The 17,813-nt window shown below is 47.1% G+C and overlaps 1 protein-coding gene across 18 annotated transcripts in view; it reads left to right on the top strand.

The window, feature by feature from the left end:
- Positions 1 to 17,813, top strand: part of SYNE1 (spectrin repeat containing nuclear envelope protein 1) — a 1,651,720-nt gene that overhangs the window by 1,600,558 nt on the left and 33,349 nt on the right. For all 18 annotated transcript variants that reach the window (XM_069606781.1, XM_069606782.1, XM_069606785.1 and 15 more), the window contains one exon: positions 2,649 to 2,861. In XM_069606781.1, coding sequence (XP_069462882.1) covers positions 2,649 to 2,861 — 213 coding nt within the window. The remainder of the gene's footprint in view (positions 1 to 2,648; positions 2,862 to 17,813) is intronic.

Raw genomic sequence — 17,813 nt, 5'->3', positions numbered from 1 at the left:
TGGTAGATAGAGTTGTGTGCCTCTTTCAGGCAACCCATGAGGCAACATTTCAGCTCCCCTCGATTTGGAGGTGGACCTACCACTAAATATGATGACTGTCCCTGTCTCTCCAAACCGCTTCCTGACCTCCTTCTCTAAACCAAGCAGCAGAATCTGCAGCTTCATTTAATGACAGGTAAAGGGTGCTGATCGATAGTGGTACCAGATCTACGGCCAGGCTAAGGTGGCAGATACAAAGCACCTGTAGGCAGCTGCCTTGTGGTGCATGTCATCTGGCTGCCGCAAGCACTCCCACCAGGTGGATTACTATTTCTAGGGAGGTAGAGCAAAGTAGGGTGAGGCACTGCTTCCGCCAGTCTCATAAATATACTCTTTTAGCTAAATTATTATTGCAATTATAAATCCAGCCAATTAAACTTTCCTGATTCACAGTGCTACAAAGCGGGAGAGGAAATTTGAGATTTTTTAATCTGATTTAAAATTTGCCTCTGCAAAAAAAAAATTGGCCAAACCTACTGCTATTTCAGAATGTAGCACACACCAGGACACAAAGAGTTGGCTATTTTTTTTAAAACCTGCCACTCTGTTGATGAAACATTGCAACTGCAGAGATATGCAAGGCAACCACCTCGAAGTTTGTGCACACTTTTCCCAGACTTTGCGGTTGAAATTTGTTGTAAGCACAGATGCTCAGGTTGGAGAATCTTCCATAAGAAACTTGTTTGGCTTAAGGGTATTCAAAAGCCTTAGTTCTGAATTAGAGTTACTGCTTTCCTTTCCTGCTAATCACCTTTGCCTGATTTCCCCATTCCCCTTAATTGGGGATGCTTGCTTTTCTATTCAACGTTCATGAATATAAATGAAGTTCCCATCCTATTTCTCCATCATGGGTATCTTCATTGAATTTGCAAACAAACCCACTTTGCGGTATTGAGTGAAATAATAGTTTTATTTTTACAGAGAGAAAAATGATCCCTTTAGAAAGACCGCTCTGTGACCATAAAGAGCGGTCTTTCTAAATCGAACTGTCAGCCAGTGTGCACGCAGGGGAGGAGTCGCGGGAGTGTCAATTGAGTGTCTGTGTGGGTGTGTGTGTGTGTGTGTGTGTGTGTGTGTGTGTGTGGGTGCGTGTGTGTGAGAAAAGGAATGTTGAGGGGTAAGGGAAATTAAACTAGTTGTGTGTATATGGTGGGGGAGTGGTGTAGCATGGAGGTAACTGGGGTTCAGGTGGAGAAACCTCTCTGATTAAAAAAGAAAAGACCCCTCAGCTATGTGCGTATTCAGCTTTTTGACCAAAATAAAAAAATGTATGTGCGGCCTTCAAAAAGCGGAAACGTCACATAGAATCCACTTCGCTGATTCAGTCAAGATTTAAAGTCAGCAGATAATGAAGAAGTTCCGATTTCTTGCGCTATACTAAATGACTCCAAATGGCAGTACAGTGCATTCTGGGAGACACAAGCAGTCTGCTGTCTTAAAGTAACATGTTTTACATGCATAGTTAACAGTTTTGGTTTTCTCCTTTTTCTTTGCTTTCACAGTTACAAAATAGTTTTAAAACATAACTGCTGCGTTTCTTGGATATAATTGGGCAAGAAAAGTGAAGCCATCAAAACAAGGGACAATACAATTTTATGATTTTATAAAGAGAGTTTTTTGCAATCGTTTAAAAGTGTTCCAAGATCCCACAAATAGTCAGATATATTTTCAAATCTCTTCTTTATCGGTAGATAGTACAAATATAGGTTATCTGGACTATCCATCGAAAATAAATTCATCGAATTGAAATCCAACGAAATGTATTCATTGAAAGCCATTTCCATCGAAATGCACTTTCATTGAATACATTTAGTTGGATTTCGATTAGGGTTTGGGGGGGTTTCCTTGGGGCGTGGGGAGTGGACCCCCTGCCCCCAATAAAGAAAGTGTTACATGAAGCTGGCCAGTGCCGAAATACTTTAAAAATTTCAGGGCTGGACAACTCCATGTCATGTTTTAACGTGAAAAATAAATTACATTTAAAAGTACATATCCATCGAAACTTGTCAATTCCTATATTCGATGGACAAGTTTAGAAGGATATGTACTTTTAAATGTAAAAGATAGCATTTCAATGCATTTATTTTCGTTGCATTTTGTCGCTGGATTTTCTTTTCGATGGTTGATTTTCGATATAAAGACCAGAAACCCAAATATAGGCCTCCCAGTTGTTATATTTTCCAAAGATTACAGTATTAAACCACTAGATCAGTTGTAATTCAAACATTGGATCACACATCTTTGTCCAGTATGCGTACCTAGTTAGTGCAATGAGACTTGAGTTGATGCGTGCTCATACTTTTTGACCTGGAGATGAATGAGTAACAATTTGTGAGTTGCAGTTTTCCTCAAAACATTTTATGTTTTACCAATGATCTCATTGAGGTAAGTTGATTTTATTACTGCCAGCTGCTTTCTTTCGATGCCTAACAATGCTTAATGTATGCATATTCATATATATTTATCTTCCATTAATCATGTGTTGGCTAACATGTTTTAGCATGAATGGTGCTGTCTTTTATCAGTGCTTTCATATTCGTCTCCCTAATTTTCTTTTAAATTGGCAAATGCTTTGTATATTCGAAAACTAACTCAATCTTTTGTGACAGCAAATCAAGCGGGAGTTACTAGAGTCTCAGTTAAAGGTGGCATCTTTGCAAGACATGTCCTGTCAACTTCTGGTGAACGCTGAGGGCAAGGACTGCCTTGAAGCTAAAGAGAAGGTGCACGTCATCGGTAACCGCCTCAAGATGCTCCTGAAGGAGGTGACGCATCACATCCGGGACCTAGAGAAGATCTTAGATATTTCGAGCAATCAGCTGGTAAGTCAGTCCCCTAGCTACAAGCGTCAAACCTAGGCCCTCCCGTTGACTGTGACCCATATGGCAGATTCAGAAAGGTTGTAGGAATCTTGAGAGGTTTGCAACTTTTTTTCTTTTGTGAACTGGGTAGAATTTACTCATCTGAATTGGACAAAATCAAACATTGATAGAAGACATTGGACACTGTGGGACTTTTTTCTTTTGCATACTCTTCACATGTACCTTCCTGCTGACTTCCTTCATCTTGAAACCTTTGCCGGTCATGATACAAAGGACCACAGACTTTTAAAATAGTCCCCCACTGTGATTTTTTTGGGCATCATTTTCATATCACCGGCAACAGAGTTCCATCACACTTTAGAAGCCAAACAACTGATCTTGCCAGTTCTCAATTTTCTCTCAGTGGGACTGCAAATAGCTGACCTCTATGTATTTTTGCAAAAGCGTGCTGCATGTTGTTCTGTTCTGCGTGTCTTGTAAGAGTGATGGCCATAGAAGCATTTTTTGTCTTAAGCAGCTTCTATTGTTTGTCACGGGACAACTGTGAGTTTTTTATTTTCTTTGCGCAGTTTGGTGTTTTCTCCATTGGCCAATGGTGGTTGTTTTTAGAGTTCTCTGGGTTTCAAGTCTGCTATTGTTTTCTGTGTGAGATGTAAAAGTAACATCTTTTGGGGATAAGGGCAATGTTGAGCTTACTTAGATTTTCTCCACAGAGTTAAAGGGTGATAGCTTGCTTTATTCGATTGATTGACACATTCATAACATATCCCCCAATGAAAAAAGGCACACAGTCAGTCAAAACAGTACTGCAAGGTTCTTTTCATGTTTCACATTTTTACAGAGTATTTCAGGTCGAATTGCTCTCACTTCTACGTGCTGTAATAATAGTTGGTACTATTATCCAATGTGTAGGTAGGTAGTTAGTTTAGTGACCTAGGAAGTATGAAGGGCTGTGTCAGCCCTTCTGAGATTTTCCTGGAAGTTGTTGGTTGTCTACAGGTCTCTGGAGCAAGCGCTTAACTGGCTGAGAGTTATTATTGTGTTATTGTTATAGCAGTTTTTTATACACCGGCTCACCACTGATCCTGAGTCTTCCACCTGTCTGGGACCAAATCTTTGCCCTGCTCCTTCTCTGCCAAGATATCTTCACTAGATAATTTTAGCTGGATGGACATGTAAATCATATTTTAAAAATAACCATTATCATAATGATTATTACATCATAACACTGTTATTAAGCAAACAGGATAATGTGGAGGTTGATGCATATGTACTGGGCACTTTCTTCAGGACTTGTAATGATGGAAGGGCTCTGAGGTGTTATATTCTATAGTGGAGGTTATTAAATCAACCTTTGCATTCATCTTGTAACAGATGTAAGACAGACACAATAAGTACAGTTCAAGGATGTTTATTGAGTTTCAACAAAGAGGTTTGATAAACGCCTATCTAACCCTAAATCTACAGATGGGAGCAAGCTACGACAATCAAATAAAGAGAACGCTGTCCTAGTGGTGTTGTGTCAAAGCAAAGATGGCCTATACTAATACACCTATTGCCATACCTTACTCTAAAGAACAAAAGGGTGTGGGGTGATGACTTGTGTAAAGAAACAGTGAGTAACAAAGGGCTTGGTAGTTCAGGACTGCTGAACTATAACTTCCCCTTCCCCATGTTTTCAGCACGGGACAAGGCGGAAAAGCGTAGCACCTGGAGCACACTCTAACGTCTTGTTATAAGGAGGCAGTCTCTAAGGCACACCAGGATCTCTCAGCATAGCGTCCTTTAATTTCTCATTAAGTCTCTTGGTATTTCATATCGGGATCTCCCTCAGTCGGGCTCAGATTCCCTTTTTGTACAATGTTTGCAGGATATTCTTTTTGGGTGACTCGCAGTGTATCACCCCCGTCCCCGAATTCCCCACTGTTGGGCTCGGATCCCTTTTTAATACACAAGCAATCTCCCTCAGTTAGAGTCAGATCTCAGATCCCCCTTAGACGGGCTCAGATCACGGATCCCCCTCCGTCTGGCTCAGATCCCTTTTGGTTCTTCTCTTTCGTTCACACAAGTTTCCCTCATCCAGGCTCAAACCTGTTCACCTCTCACTTGAGCGGGGGAAGTCCCTTCCCTATGATACTTCTAGCTTTCTTTGTGGTATCAATAATTTTGAAGACTTTGGACTGTGCAAAGGGATTTTACTGTGGCCTTTGCAGGACCACTTCCAACTCTTTCTCTTCCGCTTTTCTCTGAGATGCCTTTGTCAGAGACCTTTAACTTGGCTCCCACTCATGTGCCGGACCACTCTGCAGGAGCTTATCTCTGAATCACCTTTTTTTTTTACACAGTTGAAAAGTCCCTCTCGCCATCTGGCATTTACTCGTGTTTCTCAATTAGAAATTTCAAATGAATTGTTCACTTTACAACACTCTCGCGCTCACAGCCTTCACTTCCAATGCAAACTGGTATCTCATAGTGGTTTTCTACTCACTAGTTGCGGGAAGCCTTTTCATCAGCAGCTTTTGTTCTAGGAGCCAAAGATGATGCTTCAACGGCCACAGTGCCTCCCTGCTTCGTTCAGCCATGCAGGAGGCTTTGACTAGGTTTCACCTGCCGACCAGCAGTTCGCCGTCACTCCCGCTGGGACTTACGTCTGGCTCCTCGCCTTGTTCAAACAGTCTCCCTCTGCTGGGCGCGGACCCTTCATCAAGTTCTTCTTATCTTCAATTTGTAAAATAAAATGTCTTTGGACTTTGAGTCCCAGAATGCACCTGGTTATTTTTGCTCCCACTTCGCTGCCCCCAAAAACGACATTCGAGGGGATTGGGTCCTCTCACGTATTCCATATCTATGACAGTAATCACCACAGCTGTGCTGCTTCGGAAAATCTTTCGGCATCTGCGTCCTTCGTCGATGACGTCGATACGCTGTCCTCGAGGGCCTCCGTCGAGCCGACGTCACTGGATGTTATAAGTAGGATGCACGACGCCCGTAGCCTCAGTTCCGTTTTTTCCGCGAACGTGTTCACTTCGGAGATCTCAGCGCGCCTTGACTCTTCTGAGTTCTGTTCTTTTGGTTCCTCGAACCTGTTAGTTTGTGCATATCTATGATGTCCTCGTCTTCTTCTACCCCACAGCAGGGTTTTAAGAAGTATCGGGAATGCGGGTCCAAGATGTCGTTGATGGATTCGCACTTCACTTGCCTCTGGTGCCTCGGTGGGGACCACAACACAGATGACTGTGTGGACTGCCAGTCGCTTACTTCGAAGGCCTTGCGGGAGCGTAAGAAGAAGCTTTCTGTAGGTAAGGTGGCCAAGCCCCGGAAGTCGAAGTCCGCTGGCCTTTCGACTGACGATTCGAGGGGCGACTCTCCGCATTGTCATCGTCAGTCCGGGGAGTCTCGGTCCCGGAGTAGGTCCTGCCATTCCTCTGCCTCTTCGAGGCACTCACGGAAGCGCCATCACCGGTCGCCTTCCCCGTCCTCGTCCGAGGACTACGCCCGTCGGTGTGTTGCTTGTCCCAACAAGCATTCCACTCCTGCCGAATGGGATTCCTTTCGGTAGGAGATGATGGCTATTTTTCAGTCGAAAGACGTCGGCCGTGACCGTACTAGAGACGCCACTCGCACGCCTTCGGGCTCGAGTGGTCGGCGCAATCACCGGGCGCCTTCGAGGTCCCGGTCGGACAAGGTTGGTCGCTCTAGACATGCCCGTTCCAGGTCCCGGTCCTTGACGCCCTCGAGACCGTTGGAGCCTGTGAAGTCTTCGGAGAAAACATCGACACCTTCGGCGCCAAGTTCGTCGAGGAACTCTCTCGAGGCTCCGCCTCCGAGGAAGCCGTCGACTCCATCTGCACCCAGCCTGTCAAAGGACACGCTCGGGGCTCTGCCCTCGAGGACTGTGTCGAAGCTGTCCGCGCCACGCTCAACGTCTATGCCGATTCCATCAACGCCTTTTGAGGCTGTTTTGTCGGTGGTACCCCGTGGTATGGTGGAACCCCCTAGAAAGGCTCTGGCCAAGGCTAAAAATGTCTTTGTCCCTTTTTCTGTGCCCTCATTCCAGCGTCTGGATTATATTTCTGAGGTGGATGAAGGGTCTGAGGAAGGTATAGTTCCTGAGGAGGTACCTGACGAGATTTTGTCTGGGCATAGCCAGATTGAAGACCTGCAGCAGTCATTGCACGACGCAAGTGATCTGGACACCTCTCGGGAGGTGGAGTTCTGTAGGCCTGAGCCTGGCACCCATGCCGAGTCCTCATACCGGCACCTTATGTCGAGGGTAAAGGAATACTTGGGGTGGTCTGCACCACCAGTGGATTTTCTGCAGGAGGACCTGACGGATATCCTCGACCAAGGTCCACCAACTGACCCGGTACTGCCATTCCATATGGCCTTACAAAGAAGGGTGGTGGCGGCTTGGACTGACCCGGAGTGTCTCCCGGCAGTGAGCAAGTCTTTGCCACGAAAATACCATCCAGCCAGTACCGACCCCTGCTACTTGACCACGCACCCCACTCCGGAGAGTTTGGTGGTGCAGGCGGCTACGGCCCCAGCAAAGCAAGAGTCGTACCCTACCATGCCTCCTGATAGGGATGACAAGCATTTTGATGGTTGGGCGAAGAAAGTGTTTTCTTCAGGGGGTATGGCTTTGCAGGCAGCCAACTCTGTGTGTGCCTTGTCGCGTTTCACGCACACTCTGTAGAACTGTATTTCGTTAGCGGCTGATCATATTCCCGAAGGGGAAGAACGGGATGGTTTTCTTGCCATGGTGCAGGATGGCAAGGATGCCATGTGTGAGTCCGTTCAGTCGGGTCTGGACATGGCAGATTGTGTCAGCCGATCCATGGCGGCAAGCACAGTAATACGCAGGTTTGCGTGGTTGCGGAAGTCGGGGTTTGCTCCCGATGTGCAAGCCCGGCTCCTCAACATGCCCTTTGATGGTGAACATCTTTTTGGCAGCAAGGCTGACGAGAGCCTTGAGAGGTTGCAGACCTCCAAAGCTGCAGCGAAGTCGTTGAGCGCTGCAGTTCGCCAACCTCTGCCTTTTCGTCCTAAGGGAAAGCAATGGAGGGGAGGTTCCTTTCGATATAACTCATCCTTTAGTAGATCGAGAGCAGCTGCAAGTCAAAGGGGCCACCGTAGGCATGCCAGAGGTGGAAAACAGGGAACTCGAGGTGCCAAGGCCGCTCGGGCAGTTGCCTTTTTACCCTCAGGCAATGCCGCAGCTGCTTCAGCTCAGTCATGAGGCCATGTCCTATGGTTCGCCGGTTGGGGGAAGGCTGGCGCAGAATCTTGTAGAATGGCATGCCATTACTTCAGATGTGTGTGTTCTGGAGATCATAGCCCACGGCTACTGTCTTCCTTTCCGGCAGAGGCCTCATGACAATCCACCAGGGAATCTCTCTTTGAAGAGTCCGGATCCGCTCCTTGCGCAGGAAATACAAACCCTGCTGGAGAAAGGCGCCATAGAACTGGTGCCTGTAGCGGAGAGGAACAAGGGATGGTATTCCCCTTAATTTTTATTTCAAAGAAAGACGGGGGATTAAGACCCATCATGGACTTGCGCGGTTTGAACAAACTCCTCAGGAAGGACAAGTTCAAGATGGTTACTCTCTCAAGTCCTCCAGGCCCTTCAACTTCAGGACTGGTTGGTGTCTCTCGACCTCAAGGACGCTTACTTTCATGTGCCGATCCATCCCAAGCACAAGAAGTACCTGAGGTTTGCTTTTGGCGACTCGCACTTTTAGTTTCGGGTCCTGCTGTTCGGATTGACCTCCGCCCGAGGGTTTTCACCAAGCTCATGGTGGTGGTGGCAGCGTATCTCAGGAAAGGGGGGATTCACGTCTACCCCTACCTGGACAATTGGTTGATCAGGGTGCGCTCTCCCGAGCAAGTCCTGGATCATCTGTCCGTCACCTGCGTCTCCCTTCACAAGCTGGGCTTCTCCCTCAACTTAAAGAAGTCCCACTTGACACCAACTCAGCGGCTCCAGTACATCGGAGCAGTGCTCAACACATCCCTGGGGCAGTGTTTTCCTCCCCAGGTGAGGGCTCTTCACATTCAGCAGAAGGTACACAATTTTCAACGTACCCAGAGTCTCCCGGCGTTCGAGTTCTTGAGGTTGCTTGGCCTTATGGCACCCTGCATTCGTCTGGTGCCAGAGGCCCGGATGCGAATGAGATCGCTGCAATGGGCTCTCAAGATGCAGTGGTCACAGTCCTCCGGCAGGATGTCGGACCCCGTTCAGGTGCCTTCCTCGGTCGCTCAGGACCTTCTGTGGTGGGCCGACGAAGGCACTCTGATGAGGGTGGCTCCATTTTGGCTACCCTGGCCGGAGGTGACGATCATGATGGACACATCCCTCATGGGTTGGGGAGCTCATGCCAACGAGTTGACAGTCAGCAGTCGTTGGTCTCTGTCGGAGTCCAGACTCCATATCAATCTGTTGGAGCTGAGGGCCGTCAGGCTTGCCCTGATGGCTTTTCTGCCGACTGTGCGAGGAAAGATGTCCTGATTCTGACGGACAACACAGTGGCCATGCACTACCTCAACAAAAAAGGGGGCAGGGTCACTTTCTCTGTGCAGGGAGGCGATGCAGCTCTGGTTCTGGACCATTCAGCACGGAATTTCGATCTCGGAAGTTCATCTGACCAGAGATGAAAACGAGACGGCGGACGCTCTGAGCAGGCAGAGCGCGATCTCTCACGAGTGTGAGTTGGCTCGGGAGATTCTCCGGGAGATCTTCGCCCTTTGGGGGGGTTCTGCTCGCAGGAATTTCCTCCAAGAGGAGCATTAGGAGACGCGTTCGTGGTGGAGTGGTCCTTCCCACTGCTGTACGCATTTCCTCCAGTCCCGGTCATCCCGCAAGTGCTGCAGTGGTTACGGAGGTTCGGTTCCCGGATGATCCTCATTGCTCTGGCATGGGCCCGGAGGACGTGGTACCTGGACCTTCTCAACTTGTCCATCTGCCCTCCACGTCGTCTTCCCTAACGAGACGATCTGCTCTCACGGGAGGGGGGTCAGGTTCTCCATCCAGAGGTCAGATCCCTCAACGTTCACGCTTCTGAAAGGTTGAGATATAAGGATTGGGACCTCCCTGAAGACGTGATGGAGGTGTTGCTTTCGGCCAGACGGCTGGCAACAAAGTCCCTGTGCCGTTGGAGAAAGTTCTGCGACTGGTGCAGGGTTAAGAATGTGGATCCTTTTTCATGTGACATTCCTGTGGTTCTGTCTTTTTTGCTTTCTTTAGCCCACAAGGGCTTGCAAGTGGGTACAATTAAAGGTTACCTGGCGGCGCTGTCCATATTTAAGAGCTCGTCTGAGGAGTGTTCTTATTTTAAAATCCCTTTAATTTCTCAGTTTCTGAAAGGGCTTACTAATGTGTTCCCTTCGTCACCTTTCCAGGTGCCCAGTTGGGATTTGAATCTTGTTCTCAAGTTTCTAATGGGTGCTCCGTTTCAGCCTTTACATTCTTGTCCTTTGAGACTGTTAACCCTGAAAACTGTATTTTTAGTTACGGTCACTTCCGCTCGCAGAGTGAGTGAGTTACAGGCACTTTCAGTTAAGCCACCCTTCACTGTGTTTCAGAAGGACAGGGTTCGTCTTTCTTTCTTCCGAAAGTGGTGTCGGAATTTCATGTAAGCCAGAAGGTCATTCTTCCGGCATTTTATCCTCCTCTGCATCCTGGTAAGGACGAGGAGAGGCTCTATAGGTTAGATCCTAGGAGAGCTTTAAGTTTCTACATTTCACGCATGTCCCGGGTCAGAGTGGATGATCAGCTCTTTATTGGTTACGCTGGAAGGCGTTTGGGACAAGCTGCTACTAAGCAGACTTTGTCTAGATGGATTATCTTGGCAATTTCTGAATGTTACCGCTTGGTGGGTAAGGACCCTCCGGTAGGCTTACAGGCCTATTCTACTAGGGGTATGGCTGCCTCTACTGCCCTGCAGAGGGGTGTTCCTATTCGTAACATCTGTGAGGCAGCCACTTGGGCTTCGGTCCATACTTTTTTACAACACTACTCCCTAGATTCTATTCATGGGCAGGTTCTGGCCTTTGGCAAGGCGGTCCTTCACTCTGCAATTTGATAGGGCATTCAAAATTTCTATATTCTAAATTCTTTTTCCCTCCTCCATACGTTGGTACTGCTTTGGGAGTCTGTCATAGATATGGAATACGTCGGAGGACCCAATCCCCTCGAAGAACAAGTTACTCTCTTACCTGGTAACGTTCTTTCGATGGGATGGTCCGACGACGTATTCCATATCGCTCCCTCCCTGCCTACCCCGCTACAGAATTCCTTATGCGATTGCAGCTTACGTTTCGCAAGGCTTTCTGTGGTCATACTGGCAGATGATTGGTACCACACGTTCTGGGGAATAAACTACAACTGAGGCTACGGGCGTTGTGCGTCCTACTTATAACATCCAGTGACGTCGGCTCAACGGAGGCCCTCGAGGGCAGCGTATCGACGTCATTGACGCAGACGCCGAAAGATTTTCCAAAGCAGCACAGCTGTGGTGATAACTGTCATAGATATGGAATACGTCATCGGACCATCCCATCGAAAGAACGTTACCTGGTAACAGAGTAACTTGTTCTTCTCTGGCTTGGGAGCTGCAGGGGTTAAAAGGGGATGTTGAAGTGAGGTCAGGGTCTTGCATTCTAACCCTCAAAGACCTGGGCTTGCCTGCTTGGCCCAGTGCAGGAGTCCTGCTGTGGGTACCGCCAGGCAACTCCAGCTGCCCCTGGTTTTGCCTTCTGGAGGTACAGTTCCCTATCCACACTGCAGCCTCCCCTGTACTCTGAGAGCCAGTGTCTGGGCGGTTTTCTCCTCCTCCAGGTCTCACAGGTCTCTGGAGCTGACTTGGTCTTCCACTGGCTTCTTGGCACCTTCCAGCATCTCCAGCTCACTCAGTGTGTTCTCCTGCTCCACCTTTTATACTGCCTGGGACAGTTAAGTGGAATCAGGTGTGAGTAGTTGGAAAGCAAGGCCAGACTTTGCCTGGCCTCATTACTCATTACAGTCTGCTGTCAAAAGGGGATAGTCTGTTTTATGTGTCTGACTGTGTTTTCTGTCAGTAATCTTTATCCTCCCAGTCCCTTTCTTCCTCATCTCAGTGGTTACATGGAAAGGTGGGGAGGGAGTTGGAAAGTCTGCATATCTTGCACAGTAGGATGGGGAAGAGGTCTGGAAGGAAAGGGGATACTGTGTCTCACAATCGGGTGCCCCTACCCTACTTCCCGAGGATCCCTTGCCCAGGTGATCCTCCCGCACTAGCCCACACCCAGGAATTACGCCAACAGCGATGGCCGTTTCCTGGCCACCTGGATGACAAATCCCTGGGGATCAGTACGTAAGACATCCTCTGGTTTTTCACAACCTCCACAGCCAAGTGTTACACTTGAACTCAGTAGCCTCTAGTCTAAGATCCAGTGAAGGTAGAGGGCCTTGTAACTTGAGCTTTCTAGGCATTTCACCTCTAGGGCTGTCGTGTATAGTCATGCTAAAAGTCTCTTGCTTTTTGTGAATCAAAGAGGAGGAGATAGCATTAACCCTATCAGCAAATCAAACTATGCAGGGAGCTGATGTATATGCCAGGAATGTACCTTCAAACCACTTAGGATCTTTGAACATTTAAATTAGCCAGGTTTGCACTTTGCCAGTCACACAGGGCCTGATTCACAAGTGTTTTATAATGGCGCAAGCCCATTGGAAAATGCTCTGTGAATCAGGACTACAGTCTCTGGGCCCACTATGCCTAAAAGTTGAGAATTCATGTACTTTGGGTGCTTGATACGAGAGTGCCTCAGTCAAGGAAACAGACAGAAAATTACAGCAACACAATCTTCACATGTAAGGTAGTAACTGCACACCACTCAGTGGACAAAAACAGACAAACATCATAATATTAAATAAAAATGCAATTTTTCCCCAAAGTGACGATCTGTACAAGCTTTCTTGATGCAAAAAAATTGAATTTCAATAATACCATTAGCCTTTGCATGTATCTAAATATCTGTTTCTTGTATATTCCAAAATTCACAAGACTTAACTCAAAGAATCTTTGTTTCTTGGTTTCTCTAAGAAAACCAAAGTTCCTGTGAAATGCACTACTATCCTAAGCTCAATGCATAAAACTGCCAATCTGGCATTAGCACATTTTGCCATGAAGAATGGGGGTGTAGCCATGTGTACTTTGCAACAATTGCAATAATGTAATCAAAGACGATAGGACGCATCATGCCACAAATGGCAAAATTAAGAGACTTTTGCAGATGTGTCAACCAGGGTTTGTTCTTTACGATCAAATGTGTTGAGGATCTTTCAGCCAGCAGAAAAAACTCCAGCATTCCTGTTTAACCCTCTCCCCACACACTGCTCCCTTCATAGAGCGTGGTAATGAGACATGTTATGGATCAGCGTGTGAAACGCTTCCGGCGTACTCTTTGGGCTCGCTGTGCTGTTTTTGACAAGTACTCTTAACGGTCTGGTTGTTTAAGATCTCATACAGATCTCTGTTATGTTGTGACATCACAAAGATGGCAACCAGTTTTTAATCATTACAGACTTTGCGTTGCAACTTGCTGGTAGGTTGCTAGGACGTTCCGTTGTGTTCCTGTCCCGTTTGTTTCCTCCCTCTATCCTGGTCTACTGCCTTCCTCTTCTTACCTGTCAAACAGTGGCAGCATCGTTTGATCATTCTGCTCGGTGCTGCGCTTTCAGCTCCTGGATTCCCTTCTCTTCTGTCTCATTCAACCGTGCTGTTCTGGCCTCAGACTTCACTCGCTGGAATCCTCTGCTTACCTACCTGCATCTCTGCCTTCCTTGCCTGGAGAAAATTCTTGGAGCTGCCCAGACACGACAGGGTTTTTCTTCTCCAGAGGGTTTCCCCCTATCTTGAGTCTGCCTTTGGGGAAGGTCCTTTTGCTTAACCTTTGAATCTATGGTGGCTTACTGGCCTCTTCCAGAACCAACCTTATCTCTTCGAGTCACGACATAGACGCAAGGCCGTGGTAAGTCAAACTGCATCTTATAAGCCTAACAGAAGGGGCATAGATGGTGATGAGGGGACGAGCTAAAAGAACTACAGGGTGGGTACCCCGATAAAAATAAAATTAATTGCCACCACCAGACCTTTTTACTGCCATGATGAAAAAATAAAGATTCACTTAGATATGATCAATGTCCCTGTGTAAAACATGTACAGGACAACATCATGACTCTTCAAAATGAGATGGAATGAACTTCAGTCATCTCTTCAAACAAGCCAGTCGGCAAACACCAGCGTTGCTCTCTGAATGATTTAAGGAAGGCATGGTATCAAACAGTAAGACAGACACAAGTGATCACAGTTCAAGGGTGTTTATTGAACTTCAACTTGGTTTGAAAAATGCCTGTCAAGTCCTAAATCTAAAGATGGGAGCAAGCTACAACCATCAAATAATAATAACGCAGTCCTAGTGGTGTCCTGTCAAATAAAAGGGCCATTACTAACACACCTATTGCCAGTCCTTACTTCTAAATACAAATAGCATGGGAAACAATGTTATGCAAAAGGAAAGTGCTCAATAACAGATATGTAAGGATATTCAGGTAGCTGACTTCCCTTCCCCACATTTTCAGCATGGGACAAGCCTCTCTAGCAGGAGGATGCAGTTCAAAACTTCAACATCAGGTCCAAAGTCTCTTTGCCATTCAAAGTCTCTTACTTCAGAGGGCCTGATACGACAAACAAACATTCAAAAGTTTCTTTCTCCTCAGGATTCTCATGTACAACTTCTTGGGTGATTTTTAATTCACCCATGGCCCCCCTTTCCCGGGCACAGACCCACTTTAACACAAAACCTTCAGTTGGTCTCCCTCTGCTGGCCTCCGACCAAATTCACATACTTTTCAAAACTTTCTCTATTTCATCAAAATCGAAGACTTTCGTCTGTGCTTAGGATTATTGCTTGACCCATCACAGGACAACTTTGATTCAAATGTATTAGTTCTTTCAGTTGGTCTCCCTCTGCCGGGCTCATAAGAAATGTATGTACTGTTATTACTTTGCAGCTGGATACCTTACAGAGACCTTCGATTTAGCATCCACGTGGCTTCGGACCACTTTGTCAAAGGTATTATAGCTTGCTTTAAACTTCATATAACTCATCAGCAGTTCAACTTCACTTGCGTGCTTTCATCACGCGCTTCTTAACAATATTCATTCCAGCGCTCTCTTCAATTTACCCAACAAAACCTCCATACCTTTCATGGGCCTTTTTTCGATTTCTTGCTTTCTTCCTCAAATTAAATAATTTAGGTTCTTGCTCCAGCCACATGCACGCTTACCGGGATTTCCTCTCCCTCTTTCTATGAGACCGATCTGGTTGGCACAGCGCTGGCGATGAACCTTTCTGCAGCTCTCTGGGTCGAGGTCATGGTCTTCCCACCTGCCCCTCTGACACCTGGGCTTTCCTTCTTGAACCCAGGGGAAACAAGCCCACCAGGGGAAACAGCCAGCAGGCTGCAGTATGTCTTCTCTGGTCCTCTGGAGACATGTCCCCCTGTTAAGATGCAGCTTCTCACAGGCACAGGCTCAGTGCTTCGCCCCTCCATTCTCTGGATTCTTCTGACAGTTCCTTCTGCTCTCTCCTGCCTCTGGGCTCTCCTGGTCCTCTCTGCAGTTTCAGCGCGCTCAATATGTGCTCTCCTGCTGCGCCTTTTATACATGCGGGGAAGATTAATGGAAGTCAGGCGTGAGTAATTGTCAGTAATTGCCTGACCCTGCCTGATCTCATTATGGGGACAACATGGAGCCTGCACACAGGGATCAATTGCCTGTAGATTCCCATGTGCAATCCTCATGACTCCCATCTGCTTCTTCTTCATCCCTGTGTTCCTCAGTATTGGGGAGGGGGAGATTGGATGTGAACTCGAATACTCCCTGATGGTAGAAAAGGGGAGGGGTTGATGGGAATTATAAAATTGCAGAATATCACGTCTCCCCTCAGTTGGTTGTCCCTATTTGTTTTGCCTCCAGCATCAGACTTGAGAGAGACGGTATTTCTTTGTGCCTTAATGTAGTAAGGTGGGAAAAATCCCTGGATTTTTCACAACGACCTGACTTGTTTTCACTAAGAATGTGTGCACCTGCCAAACATGCAGGAGGTTATCTCTGGCAGGAGATACACTTCTATAAGATACTATGTACATTAGAGGTGGTCTTGATTCATTGGGTCCCACAATTAATATTTGATAGCCTTCGTTTTTTTCCATTTTTTCTCTTCAAGAATACTGTGTTTTGATGTTTTCCCATAAAGGAACAAAGTAGAGGGGCATACCTCCACAGCTCTGTATTTTCCACAAATGTGCAGGCCAAGCTTTTCGTGGTCATCGGCAAAGGAGGCTGTAGAAAAGGTGGGGATCTTGGCAGAAGAAGTTGTTCTCGACAGGGTTGTGGTCCTGGTAGACGAAAGAGTCTTCGACTGGGTCCTTGGGACCAAAAGCTGAGAAAGTCGACAGAGCCGCCGACGGGCCTCTCGCAGGCCTCTCGTAGGCCTCCACCTCAATGACCTTTCCTTGGAAGAGGACTTGTGCTTGGAGGGAATCAGGGACTTCCTTGCAGAGGGAACTCCCCCAACCGGTAGGCTCACAGTTTACGGTGCCAGAAACGGGCAGCAGGTCCTCCCTGCAGCCGTGGCAACCTTCATGAAATTAGATGCATGATGTTTCGCCTTCTTTGGGATCCCATCGGTAGGGGAGGATTCAAAGGACCTTGACCTCTATTTGTCAGAGGGAGCACGCTCATGGGACCTGCCGGTCCTCGACGAGGCATAACTGTGCCCGGCGGCCACGTCGGAGGTCTTCTCCTCTTTGAGCCAAGCCACTAACCTGCAATAGCAATCTTGCTTGGTCTTTGCCGGGAACCCACGGCAGAAATTGTATCCGTCTTCATCGTCGTCCGGATGCAGACAATATGAAAAATTACCTTCATGGTGATTCAGGTTCTCTTAGTCCAGGCTCTCCCTCCTTCACAACTGGTTGGGGAACGCCAGGATCAGAAGGCAGGCTGGCAAAGATGCCTGAAAAAGATAGCTGTCACTTGATCCGCATGCCAGCCCACACCTTACCCTCACGTCACCAACGATCCACACCCAGTTCCTGGTGTTCCGCCGAAGCGGTAGACTTTAAGTACATGCGTACTGCAAGGGAAGGAAGGATGGGTGGGTGGATGTTGTGAAGGAGGGAGAGCCTGGACCTCGAGAACCTGAATCACCATGAAGTTAATTTTTCATTTCTCTGTCGTCCTGGCTCTCCATCCTTCCCAACTGGTTGGGACCCGAATAAAAAGCCTTTCAATAAGCAAGAGTGGAGGAGAGAGCATATACAAGATTCAGGCAAACAAGTTGTAGAGAAACTCTTTGCTGAATTTTTCATCATTCCATCAGTTGGGAAGGAGGGAGAGCCAGGACGACAGAGAAACGGGCACTTGAAGTGCCGATCCTCAAAATAAATGTTCTTCAGGCCATATTTCTTGCAGGGCCTAAACAGATTTCTCTTGCGCATGACAGACATCGTCGAGGTGAGATGTAGGCCCAAGCCTGGGCCTGACGAAACTTGGAGAGAAGATCCGACGATGGAACTCGATCGTCACCGACAACAAGTTCCATGCTGCCGGTAGTCTCCTACAATGGTTGATGATGAAAGGATTGAAGAAAAAAACGATCACGTTATCCAAAAATATTGAAATAAATCACAATTCTCGAGGAGCAATATGAGAGGCTCCCAACACTGAAATGTGCTTTAAAAATCTGAAGATGGCCACCAGGGGTGTAGCTTAGGAGAACGAGTATCATTGGCTGTGGGCAGTATAACCCAAAGGACAGTGATTGGTTATAGAAGAGACAAGCAGTTTTCAGTCTAAAGCGAAACTGCTTTCTTTTTTACAGAGGATTCCCAGCCTGACATCAGGA

This window comes from Ambystoma mexicanum, chromosome 4p (assembly GCF_040938575.1).
Source record: "Ambystoma mexicanum isolate Mex_15411 chromosome 4p, UKY_AmexF1_1, whole genome shotgun sequence".
In the NCBI taxonomy this organism is placed as follows: domain Eukaryota; kingdom Metazoa; phylum Chordata; class Amphibia; order Caudata; family Ambystomatidae; genus Ambystoma; species Ambystoma mexicanum.
Note: the sequence above shows the minus strand (reverse complement) of the source record. Positions and strands in the feature narration are given on the sequence as shown.